At 36.6% G+C, this 24,848-nt stretch overlaps 1 protein-coding gene across 1 annotated transcript in view; it reads right to left on the bottom strand.

Annotated features, from left to right (window-relative positions):
* Positions 1-9,135: 9,135 nt before the first annotated feature.
* Positions 9,136-24,848, bottom strand: part of LOC117323078 (probable methyltransferase TARBP1) — a 34,158-nt gene continuing 18,445 nt past the window's right edge. The window contains exons 18-27 of the mRNA XM_033878083.1: positions 24,213-24,444; positions 22,247-22,396; positions 19,044-19,127; positions 18,171-18,358; positions 16,971-17,058; positions 15,857-16,034; positions 15,070-15,255; positions 13,648-13,772; positions 13,104-13,240; positions 9,136-12,611 (exon numbers count right to left, since the gene is read on the bottom strand). Of these exons, the coding sequence (XP_033733974.1) occupies positions 12,452-12,611; positions 13,104-13,240; positions 13,648-13,772; positions 15,070-15,255; positions 15,857-16,034; positions 16,971-17,058; positions 18,171-18,358; positions 19,044-19,127; positions 22,247-22,396; positions 24,213-24,444 (1,528 nt within the window). The 3' untranslated portion in view covers positions 9,136-12,451. The remainder of the gene's footprint in view (positions 12,612-13,103; positions 13,241-13,647; positions 13,773-15,069; positions 15,256-15,856; positions 16,035-16,970; positions 17,059-18,170; positions 18,359-19,043; positions 19,128-22,246; positions 22,397-24,212; positions 24,445-24,848) is intronic.

Consider the following 24,848-nt stretch of genomic DNA (forward strand, 5'->3'; position numbering starts at 1 on the left):
TCGGACCAAATTGGGTTCAAATCCATTCATAGCTTTATGACAAGTAGCGATTTAAAGGAATTGCCTCTATTTCCCCTATTGGGCCCCACCCTTTTGGCCCCTTTGGGGTCAGAGCCACCATTTGTGCAAATCTGATCCCCTTACGCCAAGGATGTTTTTTTTGACCAAATTTGGTAAAAATCCAATAAGAATTTTTTGACTAGTAGCGATTTGAAGCAAATGTTGACGGACGGACGGACGGACGGACGTCGGACGCCGCACCATGACATAAGCTCACCGGACCTTCGGTCCAGGTGAGCTAAAAAACCAGGAGACACATAAGCAGTCAACACATTATTTACTTCAGTTGGTTTTGTTTCATTCATCATCATCTTTCCTGACCTATATACACAGGCAAAATGTCTTCTGGTCAATTCAGGTCAAATTCAGGTCAATTTCATGTGTAAATTTCCTGGTCAAATTGACCTGAAGAAAGCAGAATAGTTAATTCATGTCAAGAGATTGACATGAAGATTTCTTCAAGTGAAATTAACTTCATTTCCAGGTCAATTTTACCTCCAGACATTTTACCTGTGTGCTATACTTGTAGAGATACTATCTGATGGAAGGATCCTGTCTGAACAAAACCAGGTACAATACATTCATTGCACCCCGTACATCTATTGTTTTAAATTTGAATAACCTGATAAGCACTAGCTATGTTTTGTGATAAGAAATGCTTGTACAAATTTTGTCACAGAAAGTGCTAGTCATCACTAACAAAATCAACATTTTAAATGTAAATAAAGTTTTTACGTAGTCCCAGTATGATTTATACTATAGTAGATTAGTCTTAGGAATTTAATCTACATTTAATTTGCCGTCGCCAGTTGTGAGAGCTCTCCTCATACCACCGTCCCTGCAAGACCGATGAAAGCAAGGACACGTTTCACAGCAATTTCACTGGAAATTCAGTGAATTCTCTCATATGTTTTTTTTTAGGCTGTGTAATACAAAACTCATTGCACATAAATTTCAATCCATAATATTTTTTTAAAAGGTGACAAAACACATCATCTTGTGTTTCACAACTTGTCAATGTATATACAAATGTAGTAATATAATATTAGCCCCTATACTCTTACTATCATCTCATATCTCATATAGTATATAGCAGAAGTAGGGGGTTACAAGAAGCAGACGCCTGTGACCAGGTGTCATTCAATCGAATGTTTGACAATTAATATTTTACGTGACCATTCAAGGGAGATAACTTCAGTTATTCATAACCCTCCAGTCACTCAGTAATTCCAGAAACTTGTATATATCTGATATACAAGTCTCTGGTAATCCACGACTGTGAATCCCGCCAAATGAAAATTAATGTTTTTACATGACCAATCAAGGAAATATACTTCAGTGTATTTCAGAACTGTTGAATCACGCGGAAATCCACAAATGTGAATTCCCCATATATGTCATCTTGGACTAGTCCGAATTTTCTGACGATCTTACTACGCAGGCAGCTTTAAAGGTGATATTAACATCAGAACCCTTCGGATTAATCTTGGACGTGATGATGAATCCTGGAAGTTGAGAAGATTTTTGAAATTTTAGTCAATTTGACCCTTTTTGGTCCCACCCATCAGCCCCTGGGGGTCGGTCAGTGCCAACATGTGCATACCATCAAATTGTCATCCCATGCTGATAATGTTAACGAAGTTAGAATTAATTCCAATAGAAATCAAACAAACGAGTGTCAAAAATGTGTTTTTCCCTATATAAATTATAGTAAACTTTACCCCCTCCCCAGGGGCAAACATGAGACTCAAGGGTCATAAAATTCACAATTTTGGTAAAGCACCTTAAGACCCTTTCACCTATGATGAGTATTTAATTCTGCCTTATTTAGGTCTTGAGAAGTTCTGTAACTACCTGGTAAGTAACTACATCCTGTATTTGTCAACAAAACATGACATTTTCTGTAGTTAGTTGGAAAATATGTACTTACAGAAAATCACATTTCTCTTATATAAATCTTAATATTTGAAATGTTTTCTGTCTTATACTGTCAACATGTTTTTCATCCGTGCCATTTGGGAGTGAACTGTTTTCCGTCGAACGAACTGTAAAGTTAATAAAATTAATGAATGTGTTCTTGACATATTCATACATCAATCACATCCGATGTGTTCCGGAGTAAATTTGAGAAGTTCCGATGGTCCTTGAGTGGTTCATGGGAGAAAACTCAGTACTGTATTACTAAATGCATGTATTACACAAATGTAGGTAAAGTACACAGCACTTGGGTGTTTCAAGGAAGATAACTCCAGTATGATTACACAACCCTTCAGTGATTCAAGGAAGATAACTCCAGTATGATTACACAATCCTTCAGTGATTCAAGGAAGATAACTCCAGTATGATTACACAACCCTTCAGTGATTCAAGGAAGATAACTCCAGTATGATTACACAATCCTTCAGTGATTCAAGGAAGATAACTCCAGTATGATTACACAACCCTTCAGTGATTCAAGGAAGATAACTCCAGTATGATTACACAACCCTTCAGTGATTCAAGGAAGATAACTCCAGTATGATTACACAACCCTTCAGTGATTCAAGGAGATAACTCAAGTATATCACCAAGTCCTTGAGTAATGCAAGGGAGATAAGTATAGTATACTACACAGTCCTTCAATAATTCAAGGGACATAATTAAGTCTAGTATATTACACAACCATTCCAGAATTCAAGGAGATAACTTCAGTATATCACGCAGTCCTTGAGAAATTCAAGGGAGATAAGTAAAGTTTACTACACATTCCTTTGAAATTCAACGGAGATAAGTATATTACACAACCCTTGTGTGATACAAGGGAAATAATTTCAGCATATTACAAAATTTTTCAGTATTTCAAGGGGTGATAAGTCTTATGGGCTTTTCACTTTCCATTTTAATGAAAACTAAACTATCCTTTGTCAGACCTCTGTGAAACATATATAGATACACCACAGCTATCCTCTGTCAGACCTCTTTGAGACATACATAGATACACCACAGCTATCCTCTGTCAGACCGCTGTGAGACACATATAGACACACCACAGCTATCCTCTGTCAGACCGCTGTGAGACATATATAGACACACCACAGCTACAGTATCCTCTGTCAGACCTCTTTGAGACATACATAGATACACCACAGCTATCTCCTCTGTCAGACCTCTGTGAGACACACCACAGCTATCCTCTGTCAGACCTCTGTGAGGTATACATAGACACACCACAGCTATCCTCTGTCAGACCTCTGTGAGAAATACACAAATACACCACAGCTCTCCTCTATCAGACCTCTGTCAGACATACACAGATACACCACAGCTATCCTCTGTCAGCCCTCTGTGAGAAATACACAGATACACCACAGCTCTCCTCTGTTAGAGCTCTGTGAGACATACACAGATACACCACAGCTATCCTCTGTCAGACCTCTGTGAGACATGCATAGAAACACCACAGCTACCCTCTGTCAGACCTCTGTGAGACTTCTGTGAGACATACATCGATACACCACAGCTATCCTCTGTCAGCCCTCTGTGAGACATACATAGATAGATTCACCACAGCTCTCCTCTGTCAGACCTCTGTGATACCTCTGTGAGACATACATCGATACACCACAGCTACCCTCTGTCAGACCACAGCTATCCTCTGTCAGACCGCTGTGAGACATATATAGACACACCACAGCTATCCTCTGTCAGACCTCTGTGAGGCATACATACATAGATACACCACAGCTATCCTGTCAATGAAAGGATTAAACTTAGGGTAGATAAACTCATGTGTTGCCGACTCCAAGTAAGCCCTGATGGCCCTGTGGTAGTCCCCGAGTGTTTGATAACACATCCCCAGTAGTGTATGAACTATCCAATGCTTTTGTCCTCCTTGTTCTTCATCGTACTGGACCTGTATCATGTGAGTTAATGCTTTATCGCGCCCGCCGGTGTCACCAAGCTCATGGCAACACAGGAATGTCAAAAACAGGGCATACGGTAGAGGCGGGATGGTAACTAATGCACATTTCTTGGTCAGCTCCAGCGAAAAATGAGGGAGATGCATGCTCTCTTTATCAAAGCAAATGAGGCTTACGTATATTTTCTGGAGCCTCTTTAATGTCCAGTCATACAGTTGAGGATAAATTTGTCTATACAATATGCGTAGTCCTGGATGACGAAGGGAGTCCTTTGTGTAGTATGATGCTAGTTTCATTACTTGTCTACTCATCTCCAGGCATTTACTGAAATTCCCCGTCAGAAAATGGAAAGTTGCCAAATACAACACATTTGTGCCCATTACATCACAGGGGGTCATCCAGTACTTACATTTTCTCAGTTTCCGGTACCTTATCTTGTTGCTTTGAGCAGCCCCATTTTCATATGTATCTTTAGACATCCGTTCTGATGAAAGGCATTTGAGGTTGTTAACAGCACATAAGTATGTGTACAATTCATCAAACTCTGACTTTGTTGAAGATAATAACCAAAATGCCCTCCTGGTTTTCTGGTATGAGGAATAAAATACAACTAATAAAGCAGTAAGAATATCCCTATCCCGTACCATATTTTCTGTTTCAGCTGACCTTTTGAGTACAAGCACAGCCTGTATGGAGGTGTCACACAAATCCTCCCAAATCGAAGGTTGGTGGAGGTTTCCTGACGAGAGACACAACCATTTCATCTGATAGTAGTTGTCCAAAATGTCCAGCAGTATCCGTTGATTCTGTCCACGTACTTTCCTCTGGAATAAGTTGTTGCCTGGGATAAAATAATGGGGACAGAATCCTGCTCTGACCCACGCAATCAGAATGTTGAAGCAAAACCAAAAACAATTAAAAAGGTGTTTGTCTTGCCAAAACATTTGACTGGAATTCTCTATTGCATGAAACATGGTTGTTTTTAGGAAGTAGGAGCACAAGATGTCATCATCCTCAAGGTTTTCTTTCAATGTCCGTTTTATACTTTTTAAGAAATATTTTAGCAGTTTGTATACTTTTACTTGGATGTGACTAAAGGAGTGAACTAAAGATCTTTCTGCTGGTGCAAATGAGATTCTCCATTGTAACAATGTATCTTCTGAGCATTTATCTCCAACTGGGACAAGATGGAATCCACTGTTAACAATTTTGTCTATTAATGTTTGATGTGGCCATCCATACAGACGAGTACGTGAAATCCATTCATTTGCTTCCTTTGGCCATCTGTTGCATGAAAAACAACGCACTTGGTCTATGTCTATCACTCCTCCTTTAAGTGTGCTGCTTGGTCCATTGGATTCATTTTTTGTACCGCGTAATCTAGATAAATCATTGACAACTAACTCTCTGTAGATATCACTGGAAATGAACAATGAACTCCCAATACTAACTACTGAATCTGAAAGGAATTTATTACGTTTTAGCTGACCTATCTCCAAGTGGACATAACCAGGGCGGCAATCTGCTTCTCGAATATATAGAATGGTTTTGTGGACCAGGTGTTGAGTAATGCATTGATCAGAGTACAGTACTGCTACGCTGTTGTCTATAAACATCACGTCTATGTCTGAACCATTTTGTGAACATCCTTCTCCATAACTTCCTACGGCAAGGGATTCGGGAATATCACATTTGTTCAAACGATCATCTAAGACAGTCATCCTCCTTTCATTTTTAATCATCTCCATTGTCCCAGTATACTTCCTCTCCAGGTATAATGACAGGAGCACAGACATCCGATCATGCTCCGCGGAGTTCATCATCAGGGCTGATCTGTTTAAAGATGTTGAAAAAAATAAATCTTTACCATGATGTTTTACACCTCACCTAAAGAAAATCTGGTAAAGGGATAAGTGAAATGTCTGTAGGTTTTAGTTCACATAATATTATCAGATTAACACATTTAAAAGTATTCATACTGTCATCCAAAGTCCTTAAAAGGAGGGAAAACATCCGCATCAAATTAATGTTAATGTTGAAATCAGTGGTTTAAAAAATCATTCTGCAAAGATAACACTTATAAGAGTATATTACCCACCTAACAACATATACTTACCTAGCTACAGCATTCAATATAATATTAGGTAAGACGTTTACTTGATCGCGGCTCTAGTATGTACCTAGGTAATGACGCCGATTCGATATATATATAAGTAGGCTGGGTTGCAAACATGACAAATGACATGGGTAGATTTTCTTGTTTGCGAATTTTGCGGAAATTTCATGGTAATTAAAGGATAAAAAACACACTAGAAAGTTCTGAACACATGCAAGATAATACGTAAGTCATTATAATAAGTAACTGATAACACTTAAAATGGGTGGTGCATGTCCGCTTACTTCTCGAAACAGTTCCTAACTAACAGGAAACAGGAAGTAAAACAATACTGTGTATCAGGACGCTGACACATACCGGAGAATCTCATTTCATCCCAATCCATACTGATGACATCTGTATTAAACTTTTTTTCTCATATACATTTTTGAAAATGAGAGTTATGGCATGGCAGAAAAAGTAAAAGTAATTTTAGATATGTCCATTTGCTCGTTTTTGTTTTGTTTTTGCTATGATAGGTCAACAATACCAATTTGACATAATATCTGATTTTAAGTGAATTTTACCTTTTTCAGTACAAATCCATACAATATCTACATGCGTTGTCAGATATATATGGATGCTTACAGAACTAACAAAAATAGTATTTTCTTTCAAATTATAGAATTTTAATTTCTTTAACCTGAACGTTCAACCCAGAATAGCAATTTAAGTTACCCCTACCGCTTAGGTAATTTTCAATGGCAAAATACTCATTTCTTCATCATTTTTGGCAGATATAAGGCTTTATATAATAAATTCGGCTATTAAACTTTTCAAATATCTATTAAAGAATAAATATTTAGCAGATCAAAAGAACACAAGTTAATCTAAACAGCCATAAAAATGGGAGGTCCGTGTGCTTCCTTTTTTGTCACATTATTATTTTGTTATTTTTCACCATTTCGGGGTCAGAAATCCTTAAGTGCTTTAAGTCACACTAGAAATGTATATATATATATATATAAATGTATAATTTTCCGCAATGTGGTATGCTATTTTCATTATATTGACCTTAACAAAGTTGTACAGCAAAAATGAACTTGCTACAATCAAAAATGACAACACACTGATGACTTAGTGTATCTAGAGTCAAAAACGGTGAAGGGCTTTTCATGAAGGTCAAGACATACACCTTTTCAAAATGGCCGCTGAAGTGGCGATTCATTAAAAATCTTGTGAAAAAAGTTCTATAAACAACAGACGTTTAGAGTTTTGACAAATTTTTCAGATTTATGTTTGCTGATAAGACTGGCCATATTTTGTTTAATATTACAAAAACCCTTACAAATGATCAAAACGAGACTGAAACAACAAACGAGTACATTTTATATGGATGGACTCGCATATGATGGACACACACACATCCATGTGACAAATAGTAATCTATGTAAAACAGAATGAACTTTGACCGACATTGTATAATGGTGGGTCCAGAACCAAGCCATCATTTTTCATAGATTTTTAGCAAGTCAATTTCATGTAGCGATATGTTGATTAATGTTTGGTTGAAACTATTCCCTGAGTGTTACTTGTTTCAGTCTCCTGAATTGGACTGTCCATTGGATGCTGAATGCTACTTCACTGTTCAAAACAATACTACTCCAGAAAAACTCGGAGCATTCAAACACAGGTGTGAAAGTTTTCTTGGTGAGCAACATTCCTTTGTTTGGTCCGACAGAGCTTATGTTTTGAAGCGTGCAGACAGATTGGACACACACTCTGTTTTATGACGTAAAAGATCTGTCAGACGTGTTTTTGACATGAAATAGATCTGTCAGACGTGTTTTTGACTATTCTAAATGACATGTAATAGATCTGTCAGACGTGTTTTTGACTATTCTAAATGACATGTAATAGTTCTGTCAGACGTATTTTTGACATTGTTTTATGACATGTAACAGTTCTGTCAGACGTATTTTTGACACTCTGATATGACATGTAATAGATCTGTCGGACGTGTTTTTGACACTGTTTTATGACATGTAATAGTTTTGTCAGACGTATTTTTGACATTCTGTTTTATGACATGTAATAGTTCTGTCAGATGTGTTTTTGACACTGTTTTACTTGACAGGTAATAGTTCAGATGTGTTTTTGACACTGTTTTACTTGACAGGTAATAGTTCTGTCAGATGTGTTTTTGACGCTCTTTAGATGACATGTAATAGTTATGTCAGACGTATTTTTGACGCTCCGTTTTGTGACATGTAATAAATCTGTCAGACTTGTTTTTGACATTCTGTTTTATATGACATGTAATAGTTTTTTCAAACGTGTTTTGACACAGTTTTACGACATGAAATAGTTCTGTCAGACATGTTTTTGACACTGTTTTACGACATGAAATAGTTCTGTCAGACATGTTTTTGACACTGTTTTATGACATGTAATAAATCTGTCAGACTTGTTTTGACACTATTTTATATGACATGTAATAGACCTGTCAGACGTATATTTGACATTCTGTTTTATATGACATGTTATAGTTCTGGCAGACGTGTTTTTGACTATTTTATGACATGTAATAGTTTTGTCAGACGTGTTTTGACACACTGTTTTACGACATGAAATAGTTCTGTCAGACGTGTTTTTGACATTCTGTTTTATATGACATATAATAGTTTTGTCAGACGTGTTTTTACATTCTTTTATATGACATATAATAGATTTGTCAGACGAATTTTTGACACAGATTTACGACATGAAATAGTTCTGTCAGACGTGTTTTTGACACTGTTTTACGACATGAAATAGTTCTGTCAGACGTGCTTTTGACATTCTGTTTTATATGACATGTAATAGATCTGTCAGACGTGTTTTGACACTATTTTATATGACATGTAATAGATCTGTCAGACGTATTTTGACACAGTTTTACGATCATATGAAATAGATCTGTCTTATACCTACCTGTATACTTTGGTGGAATACAGTTTTAATATGTATTTGACTGTGTTCTGTTCCTATTTCCCATTTATTTGGCTTTACTTATTTTAATGGAATGAGAAACACTACAAATTATTGTTCACAATGATCTTTGTCACAATATAAACCAGTACCATACAACATTCACAAAAACAATTTAACTACAAAATCATACACTAATTAACATACAGGTAAATATATCAAATGTCATCTGATACACTTCAAAGGTATCGCAGACTTTTCCGTGAATTCCAAAGACAATCCATCAGATGAAGACATGGAACACTAATTTACTGACGACAAAGAGAAGGGTGAAATAAAATACGATTATCAGAGCTACACAACAGAAATTCTTGTATTCAGCAGTTTGTGTGTGGATACATAACTTTCTTTACCTAAGTGTCAAAGATACCAGACATTTCTGTGAGCATTTATAAAATATGTTAGATAACTTATTCATAAAAACATCAATACATTTTTAACATTTTAACTAATTGTTTCTTTTATTTCTGTAATATGTTACAATTCAACAAGGACAGATATTTTTCAAATGATATGTTAAAAATGACTTGTTTTCAAGCTTGACTTATTTTTTAAGAAGGCATATTGTCAAGACTGTTTTTTGTTTTCGTAGGAAATTACAGGCCTATTTTGATACAGGTACTGATCATGAGTTAGGCTTTTTTTAAGGTCGGCTTATTTGATTTGTTTTAGGGTATTACCCAGGTCAAGTAATTAATTGCAATCTCAAGTCAGCTTTCACTTTCATGCCCTTTACCTGGTACATGTATATATTTTTGGTTCAGTAGAATCAGTTCTGGCACTAGTGTTAACAGGGACATTCTATTTGATATAGAAATATACATGTAAAACTGTGGTTACGAAAGTAAATATTGTCCAATGATACACCCACATACCAAATTTCGTCAATTTAAAAAAAAAAAAATTTCAACCAGTGTAAATTTTGTTGTAAGTTTTGTTTGAATGTAAAGCTGAAGCTAAAGACCGTTGTCCTACAAGACACTGTATGTACCAAATTTGGAAATCGGACAATAGTTAGATTAGACAATATTTTAATTTGACTAATTAGAGGCCAGGAAATGGTGGCTGATTTGCCAAAACAGATAAAACATTACAGTTGTTTATGAAGCATCTTACTTCCCCAACATACCAGATGTCATTGAAATCAGACGATTTTAAAATCTAGGGCAATGATGGCCATTTTGTCACCATGACATCCTTAACTTTTGGTATAAAATGAGCAATGTCATGTTATTAATCCTTTACATTATGTTTTGTTATGTTCCATCAAACGGGAAAAAGTTAATACTGGACATGATTTTGACCAATAAGAGGCGACGCTGGTCATTTAGAATGTTTAATCCAGACCAGAAATAAGGTGAACATATAGACATCATTATACTGGGTCTACATGTAAAGTGTGTTACAATAGGTCAGCCCACTTCCTCAGGATGACTTAATTAGTAAAGTTTGTTACAATAGGTCACCCCACTTCCTAAGGATGACTTAATTAGTAAAGTGTGTTACAATAGGTCAGCCCACTTCCTAAGGATGGCTTAATTAGTAAAGTTTGTTACAATAGGTCAGCCCACTTCCTAAGGATGACTTAATTAGTAAAGTGTGTTACAATAGGTCAGCCCACTTCCTAAGGATGACTTAATTAGTAAAGTTTGTTACAATAGGTCAGCCCACTTCCTCAGGATGACTTAATTAGTAAAGTTTGTTACAATAGGTCAGCCCACTTCCTCAGGATGGCTTAATTAGTAAAGTGTGTTACAATAGGTCATCCCACTTCCTCAGGATGGCTTAATTAGTAAAGTTTGTTACAATAGGTCAGCCCACTTCCTCAGGATGACTTAATTAGTAAAGTTTGTTACAATAGGTCAGCCCACTTCCTCAGGATGGCTTAATTAGTAAAGTTTGTTACAATAGGTCAGCCCACTTCCTAAGGATGACTTAATTAGTAAAGTTTGTTACAATAGGTCAGCCCACTTCCTCAGGATGACTTAATTAGTAAAGTTTGTTACAATAGGTCAGCCCACTTCCTAAGGATGACTTAATTAGTAAAGTTTGTTACAATAGGTCAGCCCACTTCCTAAGGATGACTTAATTAGTAAAGTTTGTTACAATAGGTCAGCCCACTTCCTAAGGATGACTTAATTAGTAAAGTGTGTTACAATAGGTCAGCCCACTTCCTAAGGATGACTTAATTAGTAAAGTTTGTTACAATAGGTCAGCCCACTTCCTCAGGATGGCTTTATTAGTAATAAGAGACAGACCAGAAGCAATAGGTCCTAAAAAACCTCAAGAGACTTAAATTATTAACAATAATATGAAACCAATAACGATTTGTCCACCCCACTTCATTTTGGGGAAAAGATTATGTTTTATTTTTCATTACAGGTAATCTTCATTGGTGGTCATGGCACAATATTGAACATAACTTTAAGTCAGATATATGTTTCCATGTAGTTCATATAAATGAAATGCTTCATTTTATGGTTCCATATAGTTCCTATAAATAAAATGCTTCATTTCAACCTTAATTAATAATAGACTTTTTCACAATTTCATGTCCAATAAGATTTTCCGAGCCACAAGTTTTTTGTCCCACAGAGATGACATTTACATTGACCACACTATAACATCCAACATCGACACAAACTTAATTCTTAACAACAGTTTTCAACCTTGACCTTCAGTAATAGCGAGACCTTCACACACACGATGAGCAGTTAGTTCACCTGACAAATTGTTGCACTGTTATCTCATCCTCAGGAACCCATGGAAGATTAAGGTCCCCAAACATGATGTTGCTGTAGTTCCCCTAACATGTTGTTGCCTTTATTCCAATCCCTTCACAAAGCATGTACAACTCATTGACATTGTTATTCTCACATTCAGAGTGTATTTGTTCCTCTTACTAAGTTGTAGACATAGCGGTCACATAACGAGTGGTTGTTGGATATGGAATTTATTTCGCACGAGTATGTTATTTTTTAATAGTTACGAAGACACGAGCTTAAGAGAGTTTTTTTTGTAACTATAAAAAAATAAATAAGTGTGAAATAGATTTCATATTCAAAAATCACGAGTCGTGTGGCTTGTTTCTACCACAATAATATCGGCTTGAATCGAAGGGAAATGTGGCCAAGTCTTATTTCCCGTATCCAAATAAGGTGTACAGATGACAGCCAGGACCCGCTGATGTGACGTCATTCGATTACTGATGATGTCAATAACAATTGCAGCTCGGGTCAATGTTCGAATTCTTGACCAATCAAAAGACTGGAAGGTATATATCCAACAGTCGGCACATTTATACAATAGCTTGAGAGTGGAATAACACAGCGTAGTGTGGTAGAAATAAAAATTCCTCACTTTGGAGTTAATCTGTCCCCTTTATAAGTTGTTGACGTCGATACTCCCACACCAGCAGAGCTCCACTGACGTGAACATTGAGAGAGCGGATAATACCTTGCTGTGGAATCTCCACACAGACATCAAGGAGGTTGATCAGTTCCACAGGGATTCCCTCACGCTCATTCCTGGAAACACAGAATAGGATACTGTAAAATGTACACAACACCTGTCTCTATTTATTACTATTCATTCATATGGAGTGTACTAGTAATTTTCCACACACATACTGTAAATGTATGTATTTTAGCGGTGATCTGATTTTAGTTCTTGTTGAAAGTATTCCTCTAAACTATGACTGCTAATAACTATTTATATTGTTAACTACAACAGGAACTTTAGTGCACTAATTCATCATTACACTAATTTGTTTACAGCATTTCTCAAGAAATAGCGATAACAATCTACAACTGTCAAAATTCAAGATGGCAATCTGTCGATTATTTGAGTTATTCATTTTTAAATTTTTTTATCAGTCTTAAAATTTAACAGGAACAACAAGAATCTTCCTATCAAGCTAGAGAAATATCCTCGTGAGTACTAATCAAGAGGTAGCCATGACAAGGTCTAGTTACAGATGGATGGACCACAGATGAAGAGCGATGTACAGAATGACATACCCGAGAAGGAGAAGAGATTTATGAGGGAACTGGAAGTCTGTCAGGGAAACAGAATTGGCTGTCTGCTCCACCCCTACCAGGGTGTACCCTTCCTGTTTCTTCTCAGTTAGGAATGCTGTTAGTTTGGTCTTGTACACCTGCAATCAATGGTCACAGAAACAATTATAGTACATGTAAGTAGCTATCATTTCTACCCAAAAATATCAGAAATATTTTTCAAAAATGTAAGAATTCACAGGAATCTTTTGATGACAGCTAATCCCTTTTTCAATCAAATTCTGCTGACAACAAATGGACGACAGATGATACATGCATGGTATCATACCCGACAGAAAGTTCAGTTAAATACAAGAGGCCCAGAGGGCCTGTATTGCTCACCCGGTGAGCTAACAATGTATATGAGACAATTTTGTGATTTAAACAATTACAACCACATACAAATGAGACCATGATAGATCAATTGATTTAAACATCCTAGTGAAACTACAGGAAACTACCTGTGAGGATCGGCAGACATTTCTGTGCTTTTACACTAGGAACCTACCTCTGAGATCGGCAGCCACTTCTGTGCTGTCACACTAAGTGTCTGAAACATTTTATCTTCTAGGTACTTCATCTTGCCGATAACAAATTCAGACACACCGAAGATCTCGCTTGTACGACACAGACCTGTTGAAAATGTAAGATGATGAACATTCAAACTTTTATATCATGTCTATAAACAGTACTATTCTCTTTGTTCAACCACAATTAAAATACACTATTCTTCAAAGAGTTGATGTCCAATGCATATTATTTTTTTAACAGGCTTCTTTATCAGTGTATTTTAGACCCCATCCTTCAAAGTTGGGGACTTCGTTAGACTTTGGCTTTCCCGTTTTCGCTTTAACATACCTCTAAGTTTTTTTAGTTTTTCTATAAGGGAGGTAACCTTCTCTGACCTTTCTACGAGGTTGGAGAGCTTCTTTACAAGGGAAGTAACCACCTCTGACCTACCTCCAAGGTAAGGGAGCTTCTTTATAAGGGAGATAACTACCTCTAACCTACCTCCAAGGTTGGGAAGCTTCTTCACAAAGGAGATAACTACCACGGACCTACCTCCAAGGTTGGGGCGCTTCTTTATAAGGGAGATAACTACCGCTGACCTACCTCCAAGGTTGGGGCGCTTCTCTACAAGGGAGGTAACTATGTCTGACTTACCTCTAAGGTTGAGGAGCTTCCTTATAAGGGAGATAACTACCTCTAACCTACCTCCAAGGTTGGGGAGCTTCCTTATAAGGAAGATAACTTTTTCTGACCTACCTTCAAGGTTGGGGAGCTTCTTCATAAGGGAGGTAACTACCTCTGACCTACCTCCAAGGTTGGGGAGCTTCCCTATAAGGAAGATAACTTCTTCTGACCTACCTCCAAGGTTACGGGAGCTTCTCTATAAGGGAGATAACTTCTTCTGACCTACCTCCAAGGTTGGGGAGCTTTCTTACAAGGGAGGTAACCACCTCTGACCTACCTCCAAGGTTGGGGAGCTTCCCTATAAGGATGATAACCACCTCTGACCTACCTCCAAGGTTGGGGAGCTTCCCTATAAGGATGATAACCACCTCTGACCTACCTCCAAGGTTGAGGAGCTTCCCTATAAGGATGATAACCACCTCTGACCTACCTCCAAGGTTGAGGAGCTTCTCTATAAGGGAGATAACTACATCTGACCTACCTCCAAGGTTGGGGAGCTTCTCTATAAGGGAGATAACTACTTCTGACCTAATTCTAAGGTTGGGGAGCTTCTCTATAAAGGAGGTAACTATATCTGACCTACCTCCAAGGTTGGGGGAGCTTCTCTATAAGGGAGATAACTACATCAGACATACCTCCAAGGTTGGGGAGCTTCTCTATAAGGGAGATAACTACATCTGACCTACCTCCAAGGTTGGGAGCTTCTCTATAAGGGAGATAACTACATCAGACATACCTCCAAGGTTTGGGAGCTTTTCTATAAGGGAGGTAACCAGGACTAATCCTCCTGCCTGATGCCGCTTCTTACAGAAGTCAAGTTCCTCTTGTGCTTCGTCGTCAGGTGTCATCATTCTCCATGGCATTATCTTTTTCTGGAAATCTCCGCCCTCCTCCTCCTCTTCTTCCTCTCCACCAGCTGTATCTGTCACATCATGGAGGCACAATTTTACATGTTACGACAACATCCATCTAGCCTTCTCAGTAATGGTACATAGTTAGTGTTACAGTGTCATGTTCAGTTAAGTCAGACTTAAAATTATAGTGCTACCTTACTGAATCATACTACTGAAGACATCCAGCAGGACATCATGCCCAGTCACATTATACTGACAGAAGGCGAACCAGTCATTTGACAACCAAAATGTTTAGCACTAATTTGAGACTCAGTCTTGGCCAGAACCCATCAAGATAGGCCTTCTTCACAGAGGCAAATGCTCAAAAAATTAAAAGTCGAAAGTGAGGCTGTGTCAAGGAAGACATTAAAAAGAATAAAGTGTTTTTTATGAAATATGAGAAAAGATTAGCTCCCAAATTGCCTACTTTTATCATGCAATGGGGGTAGCAGGTACAGTATTATAATTCTTACGCTATTCCTTAAGGGTGGTTCTCAAAAACAGCGAAAAATAGAAACCCATGAAAATACCCTTTACAGTACTCCTTCATGAGAATGGATTTTACTTCATTGTTTTATTGTATGCTTGAATATATATTGTTAAAAGATTCCTGAACACCATCACACTTACTGCTGTTTGCTATTTTCCAGGTGCCTGCCTCAGAATTTGCCAGTGAGGGTGAGGTGTTAAGGATTGGTATCCAGAGAGATTTCTCTCCCCTTGCGGTCATGTCATCCAGAAATATCTGTGGTAGGATCCACTCGTCATCCATGATACAGGCCAGGCGAGGCAGAGTGTAGAAAATTGTCTACAACAAGGCATATCACAGGCAGATCAAACACTTAGTTAAAACAAGCATACTGGGTATTACTAAGCAATAGATGTCCCCTACCTGCCCCTGCTTAAAATAGTAACAGCGACCTTGACCTTGACCAAAAAACCCTGAAACTCAAACTTGTCCGAGATAGTATGGTCCTTTATCATTGCATGAAGTTTGATCAAAATCCCTCAAGGAATGAAGCTACTAGCTATAGAGCACTGGCAAACTTTGGCGTTACATACGTGCGTATAAGACTGACAAGACGGACAGAGAGGAAACCTATAGTCTCCCCGGGTAATTAACTGCTAGCTGTTTTTCCAATCTATTTAGAGAATCATACAAAACAGTTGAAATCTTTAAATTTTTCTTTTCTGTTTTTTTTTTTTTTACATTGATTGCACTGTAACTTTTATGATATAATTCTGAGGTTGACAGGGTCCCAGCAAGCTAATTTTGGGTTCTGATAATTATCCAGTCATTAAACAGAATGTGAATTAAAATTTAAAGTAAGAATAAGGTTACAAATAAAATAAATGATAATAAGCATTCTAGTCAAATATTAAGGGACATCTATGGATACAATTGTATCAGTCTTAGGGCTAAATTTACAACAGTGTAGCTGTATCCTCAGATGTTTGAAGTAAGAATCTCTCCACATTTCATGAATAAATTTAATGAGATGCACTACAAATGTTTTTTTTCCCATTTTGACATGTCAATTAATCTTTGAAAGGGGTATTTTGGGATGACTTTGTCTATCCTACAAAAAATTCAAACAACACAAATGTAAATGTAGTTGACCATATGTATATCATTCACACAAAATTGTATTTATAGGCCAAACTCCAATTCTTAAATTATAAGTTTCATATGTCTTTAAAGATGTTTAAAAGCAGAGAACATTTGCTATTTGTATGTATATACCTCAATACTAAAGTCACGTTGGAAGTCAAAGTCCTTCATGAAAAAGTTTTCCATTAGTTTGGTGAGATTTTTAGTCGAGTTGTAGTTCCTGTAATCAAAACACTGAGATAATATATCACATAATAACAGAATATTCAGAGCTTTATATCAACTAATTACACAACAGAATATTTAACACTTTAAATTTAAAGAAGCATTCCCCTGTTGAAATGATTTTATGCTACAGTATATGATAATATCGTTTATCAACTAAACAGGAATCTTGTATTTTTCTAAACTAGTAAAAGTCATAGGCTTTATCTTAATATGACACTCAAAGTCCAAAAATAGCCTTAAGTTCTTACGAATTAAACTATTTGACAAGAGTCCCATGGGCCCAATCATAGTACACTGTAGCAATCATAGTGGTACCGTTGGCCATTGCAGCCATCTTGAAATTCTGACTAATCCGAAAATTAACAACACTTGGTCAGGACCATCTCAAGATCATGGTAGGCAAGTTTGTGTTGAATCCAACAAGTGGAACTTGTGAAGATTTTTTAAAATGTTGTTGTTTAGGAAAACCATGATTTTGCAATCATGTTACAAACTTTGGCTGCCATATGTCAAAGTATTTACTAGACCGAAAAATAACAACATGTTGAACTCTTATAAATAATGTTTTTAAAACAGGCTCACTTAACTCATATATAACTAATCACAGGTAGCTTTTGCGTGCTATACAGTAGGATTCTTCAGACGTACTGACAGTGGTGTTCAGTCACCTAACTGGGCGACTGAACTCCTATCCTTTTGCCTGCTATCCAGCAGGACACTTCAGACCTACTGACAGTGGTGTTCAGTCACCTAACTGGGCGACTGAACTCCTATCCTTTTGCCTGCTATCCAGTAGGATTCTTCAGACCTACTGACAGTGGTGTTCAGTCACATGACTGGGTGACTGAACTCCTATCTACCATTCGAACAAAGGAATGTCCATTTAGCTGAGAGTTATTCATATGAAATGTTGATTTCTGAGTATTTTACATATGTAGATAAAAGTCTTGAAACATAACACACTTAGTAGATAATTTCTTTCTAATTACTATAGTTACCAGTTCATGTGTATCCATCGGTCTTTTTGTTTAAAGAACTCTTATCTGACTAGTCAAACTTTAATAATTTAACTGAATGAACACATTGCCAGTAATTAAGTCGTACTTGCTCTCCTCAATGAACCGTGTCACAGAATCCAGGAATGGGAAGGCAGTGAGGACCTGGCCGATGTCCAGAGTGTGACACTGGTCCCACATCTTCATCATGGTGACTTGGGCGTGGATCCTCGTATTAAAGTGGTGTGCCATACACCAGGGTAGTACTGCCGACACCGCTGACATGTAATATTGTGTCTACAAAGGCATCATATTGAGTCACAAATACAAAATCAATCTCATTTTATATTGAACATGTTGTTGGGGAATACAGTAGCTGGTATTTTTGAGATTGATAAACTCAGAAACAGATTTGATTCAACACTCATCATACCAATGTTAAACCAGAGTAGTGTGAAAGCTACCATGTTGACCTTGGGTTTAATGAGATCTTAGGATAAAGTTACCATGTTGATCTTGGGTTTAATGATATTTTATGATAAAGGTACCATGTTGATCTTGGGTTTAATGATATTTTATGATAAAGGTACCATGTTGATCTTGGGTTTAATGATATTTTATGATAAAGTTACCATGTTGATCTTGGGTTTAATGATATTTTATGATAAAGGTACCATGTTGATCTTGGGTTTAATGATATTTTATGATAAAGAATTTTGCTTGTAGAGGTATAATAGAGATTGTTTAATGATGCTTATACATACCAAAGGAAAACTGGTTATCAAGAGCTCTCAAAGTTATTGTTGAAAATCATAAGAATGATTTGAACTTTTACCTGATGTTGCGACCTTAACCTTTCGGTTATGGACATGTGGAGTGTTACATAGCATGTATACAAGTATCATCAGCATCTTATACTGTAGTAAATTTATTGTGCTGAAATGAAAACACGGATGGAAGAGGCTATCCTGTCCAACTTTACCTGTTTGCTGCCTTTGAGGTGAGGTCCCAATAAGGCAACTGTACAAAGTAGACTGCAGATAACCACTGTGTTTCTCTCGTCAAGCTGAAATCAATTAAATAGAGGACAATAGAATATTTTACTGTCTCTGTTTGAGGTTAATAGAATATTTTACAGTCTATGTTTGAGGTCAATAAAATATTCACTGTCTGTGTTTGAGGTTAATAGAATATTTTACTGTCTGTGTTTGAGGTCAATAGAATATTTTACTGTCTGTGTCTGAGGTTAATAGAATATTTTACTGTCTGTGTCTGAGGTTAATAGAATATTTTACTGTCTGTGTCTGAGGTTAATAGAATATTTTACTGTCTGTGTCTGAGGTCAATAGAATATTTTACTGTCTATGTTTGAGGTTAATAGAATATTTTACTGTCTGTGTTTGAGGTTAATAGAATATTTTACTGTCTCTGTTTGAGGTTAATAGAATATTTTACTGTCTCTGTTTGAGGTTAATAGAATATTTTACTGTCTGTGTTTGAGGTTAATAAAATATTCACTGTCTGTGTCTGAGGTTAATAAAATATTCACTGTCTGTGTCTGAGGTTAATAGAATATTTTACTGTCTGTGTCTGAGGTCAATAGAATATTCACTGTCTGTGTCTGAGGTTAATAAAATATTCACTGTCTGTGTTTGAGGTCAATAGAATATTTTACTGTCTGTGTCTGAGGTTAATAGAATATTTTACTGTCTGTGTTTGAGGTTAATAAAATATTCACTGTCTGTGTCTGAGGTTAATAGAATATTTTACTGTCTGTGTTTGAGGTCAATAGAATATTTTACTGTCTGTGTTTGAAGTCAATAGAATATTTTACTGTCTGTGTCTGCGGTTAATAGAATATTTTACTGTCTGTGTTTGAGGTCAATAGAATATTTTACTGTCTGTGTTTGAGGTCAATAGAATATTTTACTGTCTGTGTTTGAGGTCAATAGAATATTTTACTGTCTGTGTTTGAGGTTAATAGAATATTCACTGTCTGTGTTTGAGGTTAATAAAATATTCACTGTCTGTGTTTGAGGTTAATAAAATATTCACTGTCTGTGTCTGAGGTTAATGGAATATTTCACTGTCGGTGTTTGAGGTTAATAAAATATTCACTGTCTGTGTTTGAGGTTAATAAAATATTCACTGTCTGTGTTTGAGGTTAATAGAATATTTTACTGTCTGTGTTTGAGGTCAATAGAATATTTTACTGTCTGTGTTTGAGGTCAATAGAATATTTTACTGTCTGTGTTTGAGGTCAATAGAATATTTTACTGTCTGTGTCTGAGGTTAATGGAATATTTCACTGTCTGTGTTTGAGGTTAATAAAATATTCACTGTCTGTGTTTGAGGTTAATAAAATATTCACTGTCTGTGTTTGAGGTTAATAGAATATTTTACTGTCTGTGTTTGAGGTCAATAGAATATTTCACTGTCTGTGTTTGAGGTTAATAGAATATTTTACTGTCTGTGTCTGAGGTTAATGGAATATTTCACTGTCTGTGTTTGAGGTTAATAGAATATTTTACTGTCTGTGTTTGAGGTTAATAGAATATTTTACTGTCTCTGTTTGAGGTCAATAGAATATTTTACTGTCTATGTTTGAGGTCAATAGAATATTTCACTGTCTGTGTTTGAGGTTAATAAAATATTCACTGTCTGTGTTTGAGGTTAATAAAATATTCACTGTCTGTGTTTGAGGTCAATAGAATATTTTACTGTCTCTGTTTGAGGTTAATAGAATATTTTACTGTCTATGTTTGAGGTTCATAGAATATTTACTGCCTATGTTTGAGGTTAATAGAATATTTAATGCCTATGTTTGAGGTTAATAGAATATTTTACTGTCTGTGTTTGAGGTTAATAGAATATTCACTGTCTGTGTTTGAGGTTAATAAAATATTCACTGTCTGTGTTTGAGGTTAATAGAATATTTTACTGTCTCTGTTTGAGGTTAATAGAATATTTTACTGTCTATGTTTGAGGTTATTAGAATATTTACTGCCTATGTTTGAGGTTAATAGAATATTTACTGCCTATGTTTGAGGTTAATAGAATATTTTACTGTCTGTGTTTGAGGTTAATGGAATATTTTGTTGTCTCTGTTTGAGGTCAATCAAATATTTCACTGCCTAAGTTAGAGGTCAATAGAATATTTCACTGTCTGTGTTTGAGGTCAATAAAATATTCACTGTCTGTGTCTGAGGTCAATAGAATATTTTATTATCTGTTTGAGGTAATAGGATATTTTACTGCCTATGTTTGAGGTCAATAGAATATTTCACTGCCCATGTTTGAGGTCAATAGACTATTTTACTGCCAATGTTTGAGGTTAATAGAATATTTTACTGTCTATGTTTGAGGTCAATAGAATATTTTACTGCCTATGTTTGAGGTTAATAGAATATTTTACTGTCTATGTTTGAGGTCAATAGAATATTTTACTGCCTATGTTTGAGGTCAATAGAATATTTTACTGTCTATGTTTGAGGTTAATAGAATATTTTACTGCCTATGTTTGAGGTTAATAGAATATTTTACTGTCTATGTTTGAGGTCAATAGAAAATTTTAATGTCTATGTTTGAGGTTAATAGAATATTTTACTGTCTATGTTTGAGGTTAATAGAATATTTTACTGTCTGTGTTTGAGGTTAATAGAATATTTTACTGTCTGTGTTTGAGGTTAATAAAATATTCACTGTCTGTGTCTGAGGTTAATAAAATATTTTACTGTCTATGTTTGAGGTTAATAGAATATTTTACTGCCTATGTTTGAGGTTAATAGAATATTTTACTGTCAGAGTTTGAGGTCAATAGAATATTTTTGTGTCTGTGTTTGAGGTTAATAGAATATTTTACAGTCTGTGTTTGAGGTTAATGGAATATTTTACTGTCTGAGTTTGAGGTCAATAGAATATTTTACTGTCTATGTTTGAGGTTAATGGAATATTTTATTGTCTATGTTTGAGGTCAATCGAATATTTCACTGCCTAAGTTAGAGGTTAATTTATTTCAGTCAAAAGCTGTCAAACAAAATCCCATTCAACACTGAGCCAAAAATGAGACGTTAATACCATATGACATTTGATAGATTTTCATGAATGAGAATTATTTTGTAAAATAGGTAAATTAGTACTGTAGTAGGATAGCATATATACTTAAGTCTGTTAAGAGATACTCACGTCTACAAACATATCGATGAGTCTTTTCTGTAGGTAATCAAACCTGAGCATCAGACGGAGCATGAGCCACTGTACATAGTTACGGATGGACGGCTGGTTTGGTTGACCCATCACCTCTCTACACAGATTCCACATCTTATCAACATTTCCCTGAAATACATAATTGACATTTAAAAGTATTTTTCAAACCCAACTTTCAAAGCAAACTTACAATCCTAATCATAACAAACATGAATGTACGCAAACCTTTTTCAGCATCAAAATTTTCACATCTTACATGCCTTTGTTTTCAACATGTGACATCAGTAATATCTTAATTCTAATGTCACATTGGGTTTAATTTAGTGGGCAAGATTCTAAAAATACCCCGAGCTTGTACAAGGGAGTGTAACACTAAAGAGTAATGGCACAGCTTGTACAAGGGTGTATGACACCAAAGGGTAATGGCACAAATTGTACAAGGGAGTGTGACATGAAAGAGTAATGGCACAGCTTGTACAAGGGTGTATGACACCAAAGAGTAATGGCACAACTTGTACAAGGGTGTATGACACCAAAGAATAATGGCATAGCTTGTACAAGGGTGTGTGACACCAAAGAGTAATGGCACAACTTGTACAAGGGAGTGTGACACCCAAAAGTAATGACACAACTTGTACAAGGAAGGGAGTGTGACACTAAAGAGTAATGGCACAGATTGTACAAGGGAGTGAGACACCAAAGAGTATTGGCATAGCTTGTACAAGGGAGTGTGACACCAAAGAGTATTGGCATAGCTTGTACAAGGGAGTGTGACACTAAAGAGTAATGGCTAAGCTTGTACAAAGGAGTGTGACACCAAAGAGTAACGACACAGCTTGTACAAGGGAGTATGACTCTAAAGAGTAATGGCACAGCTTGTACAAGGGAGTGAGACACCAAAGAGTATTGGCATAGCTTGTACAAGGGAGTGTGACACCAAAGAGTATTGGCATAGCTTGTACAAGGGAGTGTGACACTAAAGAGTAATGGCACAGCTTGTACAAGGGAGTGAGACACCAAAAAGTATTGGCATAGCTTGTACAAGGGAGTGTGACACCAAAGAGTATTGGCATAGCTTGTACAAGGGAGTGTGACACTAAAGAGTAATGGCACAGCTTGTACAAAGGAGTGTGACACCAAAGAGTAACGACATAGCTTGTACAAGGGAGTATGACTCTAAAGAGTAATAGCACAGCTTGTACAAGGGAGAATGACTCTAAAGAGTAATGGCACAGCTTGTACAAGGGAGTGTGACACCAAAGAGTAACGACACAGCTTGTACAAGGGAGTATGACTCTAAAGAGTAATGGCACAGCTTGTACAAGGGAGTGAGACACCAAAGAGTATTGGCATAGCTTGTACAAGGGAGTGTGACACCAAAGAGTATTGGCATAGCTTGTACAAGGGAGTGTGACACTAAAGAGTAATGGCACAGCTTGTACAAAGGAGTGTGACACCAAAGAGTAACGACATAGCTTGTACAAGGGAGTATGACTCTAAAGAGTAATGGCACAGCTTGTACAAGGGAGAATGACTCTAAAGAGTAATGGCACAGCTTGTACAAGGGAGTGTGACACCAAAGAGTAACGACACAGCTTGTACAAGGGAGTATGACTCTAAAGAGTAAAGGCACAGCTTGTACAAGGGAGTGTGACTCTAAAGAGTAATGGCACAGCTTGTACAAAGGAGTGTGAAGTCAGTTTGTATGGAGGAGTGACTTACCTCCTTAGAATGAGCAAGAAAGTGAGTCACCTCATTGTAATGTCAATTTATAGAAGGAGTGAATCATCTCATTGTAATGTCAGTTTAAACGAGGGAGTGAGTCTTCTCATTGTAATGTCAGTTTGTACAAGGAAATGTGACACCTTAGTTGTTGTGTTATTCTCCACAAAGACACATGCAAAAATTGATGGAATATACCACATGTATTAATAGTTTTATTTACCTCCACAATGAATGGTTCCAACAGCACAAGAAATTGGAAAGCCCTGTTTTTTTGACGATGAGCCATTGAATTTGGGAAAGTAGTTCCTTTGTGAGCGATTGTCATTTCCTTGTATCTGTCAATCATTGTGTCAATCATCCCCTGAACCACTGTGGTGTGGGCGGGGTTATCTGTCTGGAGGCGGAGCAACAGGTTTATCACAGATGCTCTCACTGACATATCAGTCGGCATGCTAAAAAATACAGAAATATATTATAACTAAAGAGAATGTGACAGGTTCATTACACAACAGGTTCATTGGGCCTGTATCATTCAACTGGCAATTATAGGCTAGGGACTTTACTGTAATTATAACTAGAACTGTCACCAGGATGACTGACTAATATCCCCGCAATCTGCACGAGTCAATGGTAAATTGGAACTGTTAATTAGAGGCTAACTAAGATAACCCAGTAATATAGTGACCAGTTGCCATAGCAACCATAATTTTGAGAAAAAGAAAGTGGCATGCACATCTACACATGGTCCTCTGTATTTGTGTGAAGTTTCATTGAAATCAGCCCTTCGGTTTAGGAGGAGTTGTCCGGACAAACTTAAAAGTTATGGTTCTTATCGAAAAACCTGTTTATAGTGACC

The sequence above is a fragment of the Pecten maximus genome, chromosome 3 (assembly GCF_902652985.1).
Source record: "Pecten maximus chromosome 3, xPecMax1.1, whole genome shotgun sequence".
NCBI classification, from domain to species: Eukaryota; Metazoa; Mollusca; class Bivalvia; order Pectinida; family Pectinidae; genus Pecten; species Pecten maximus.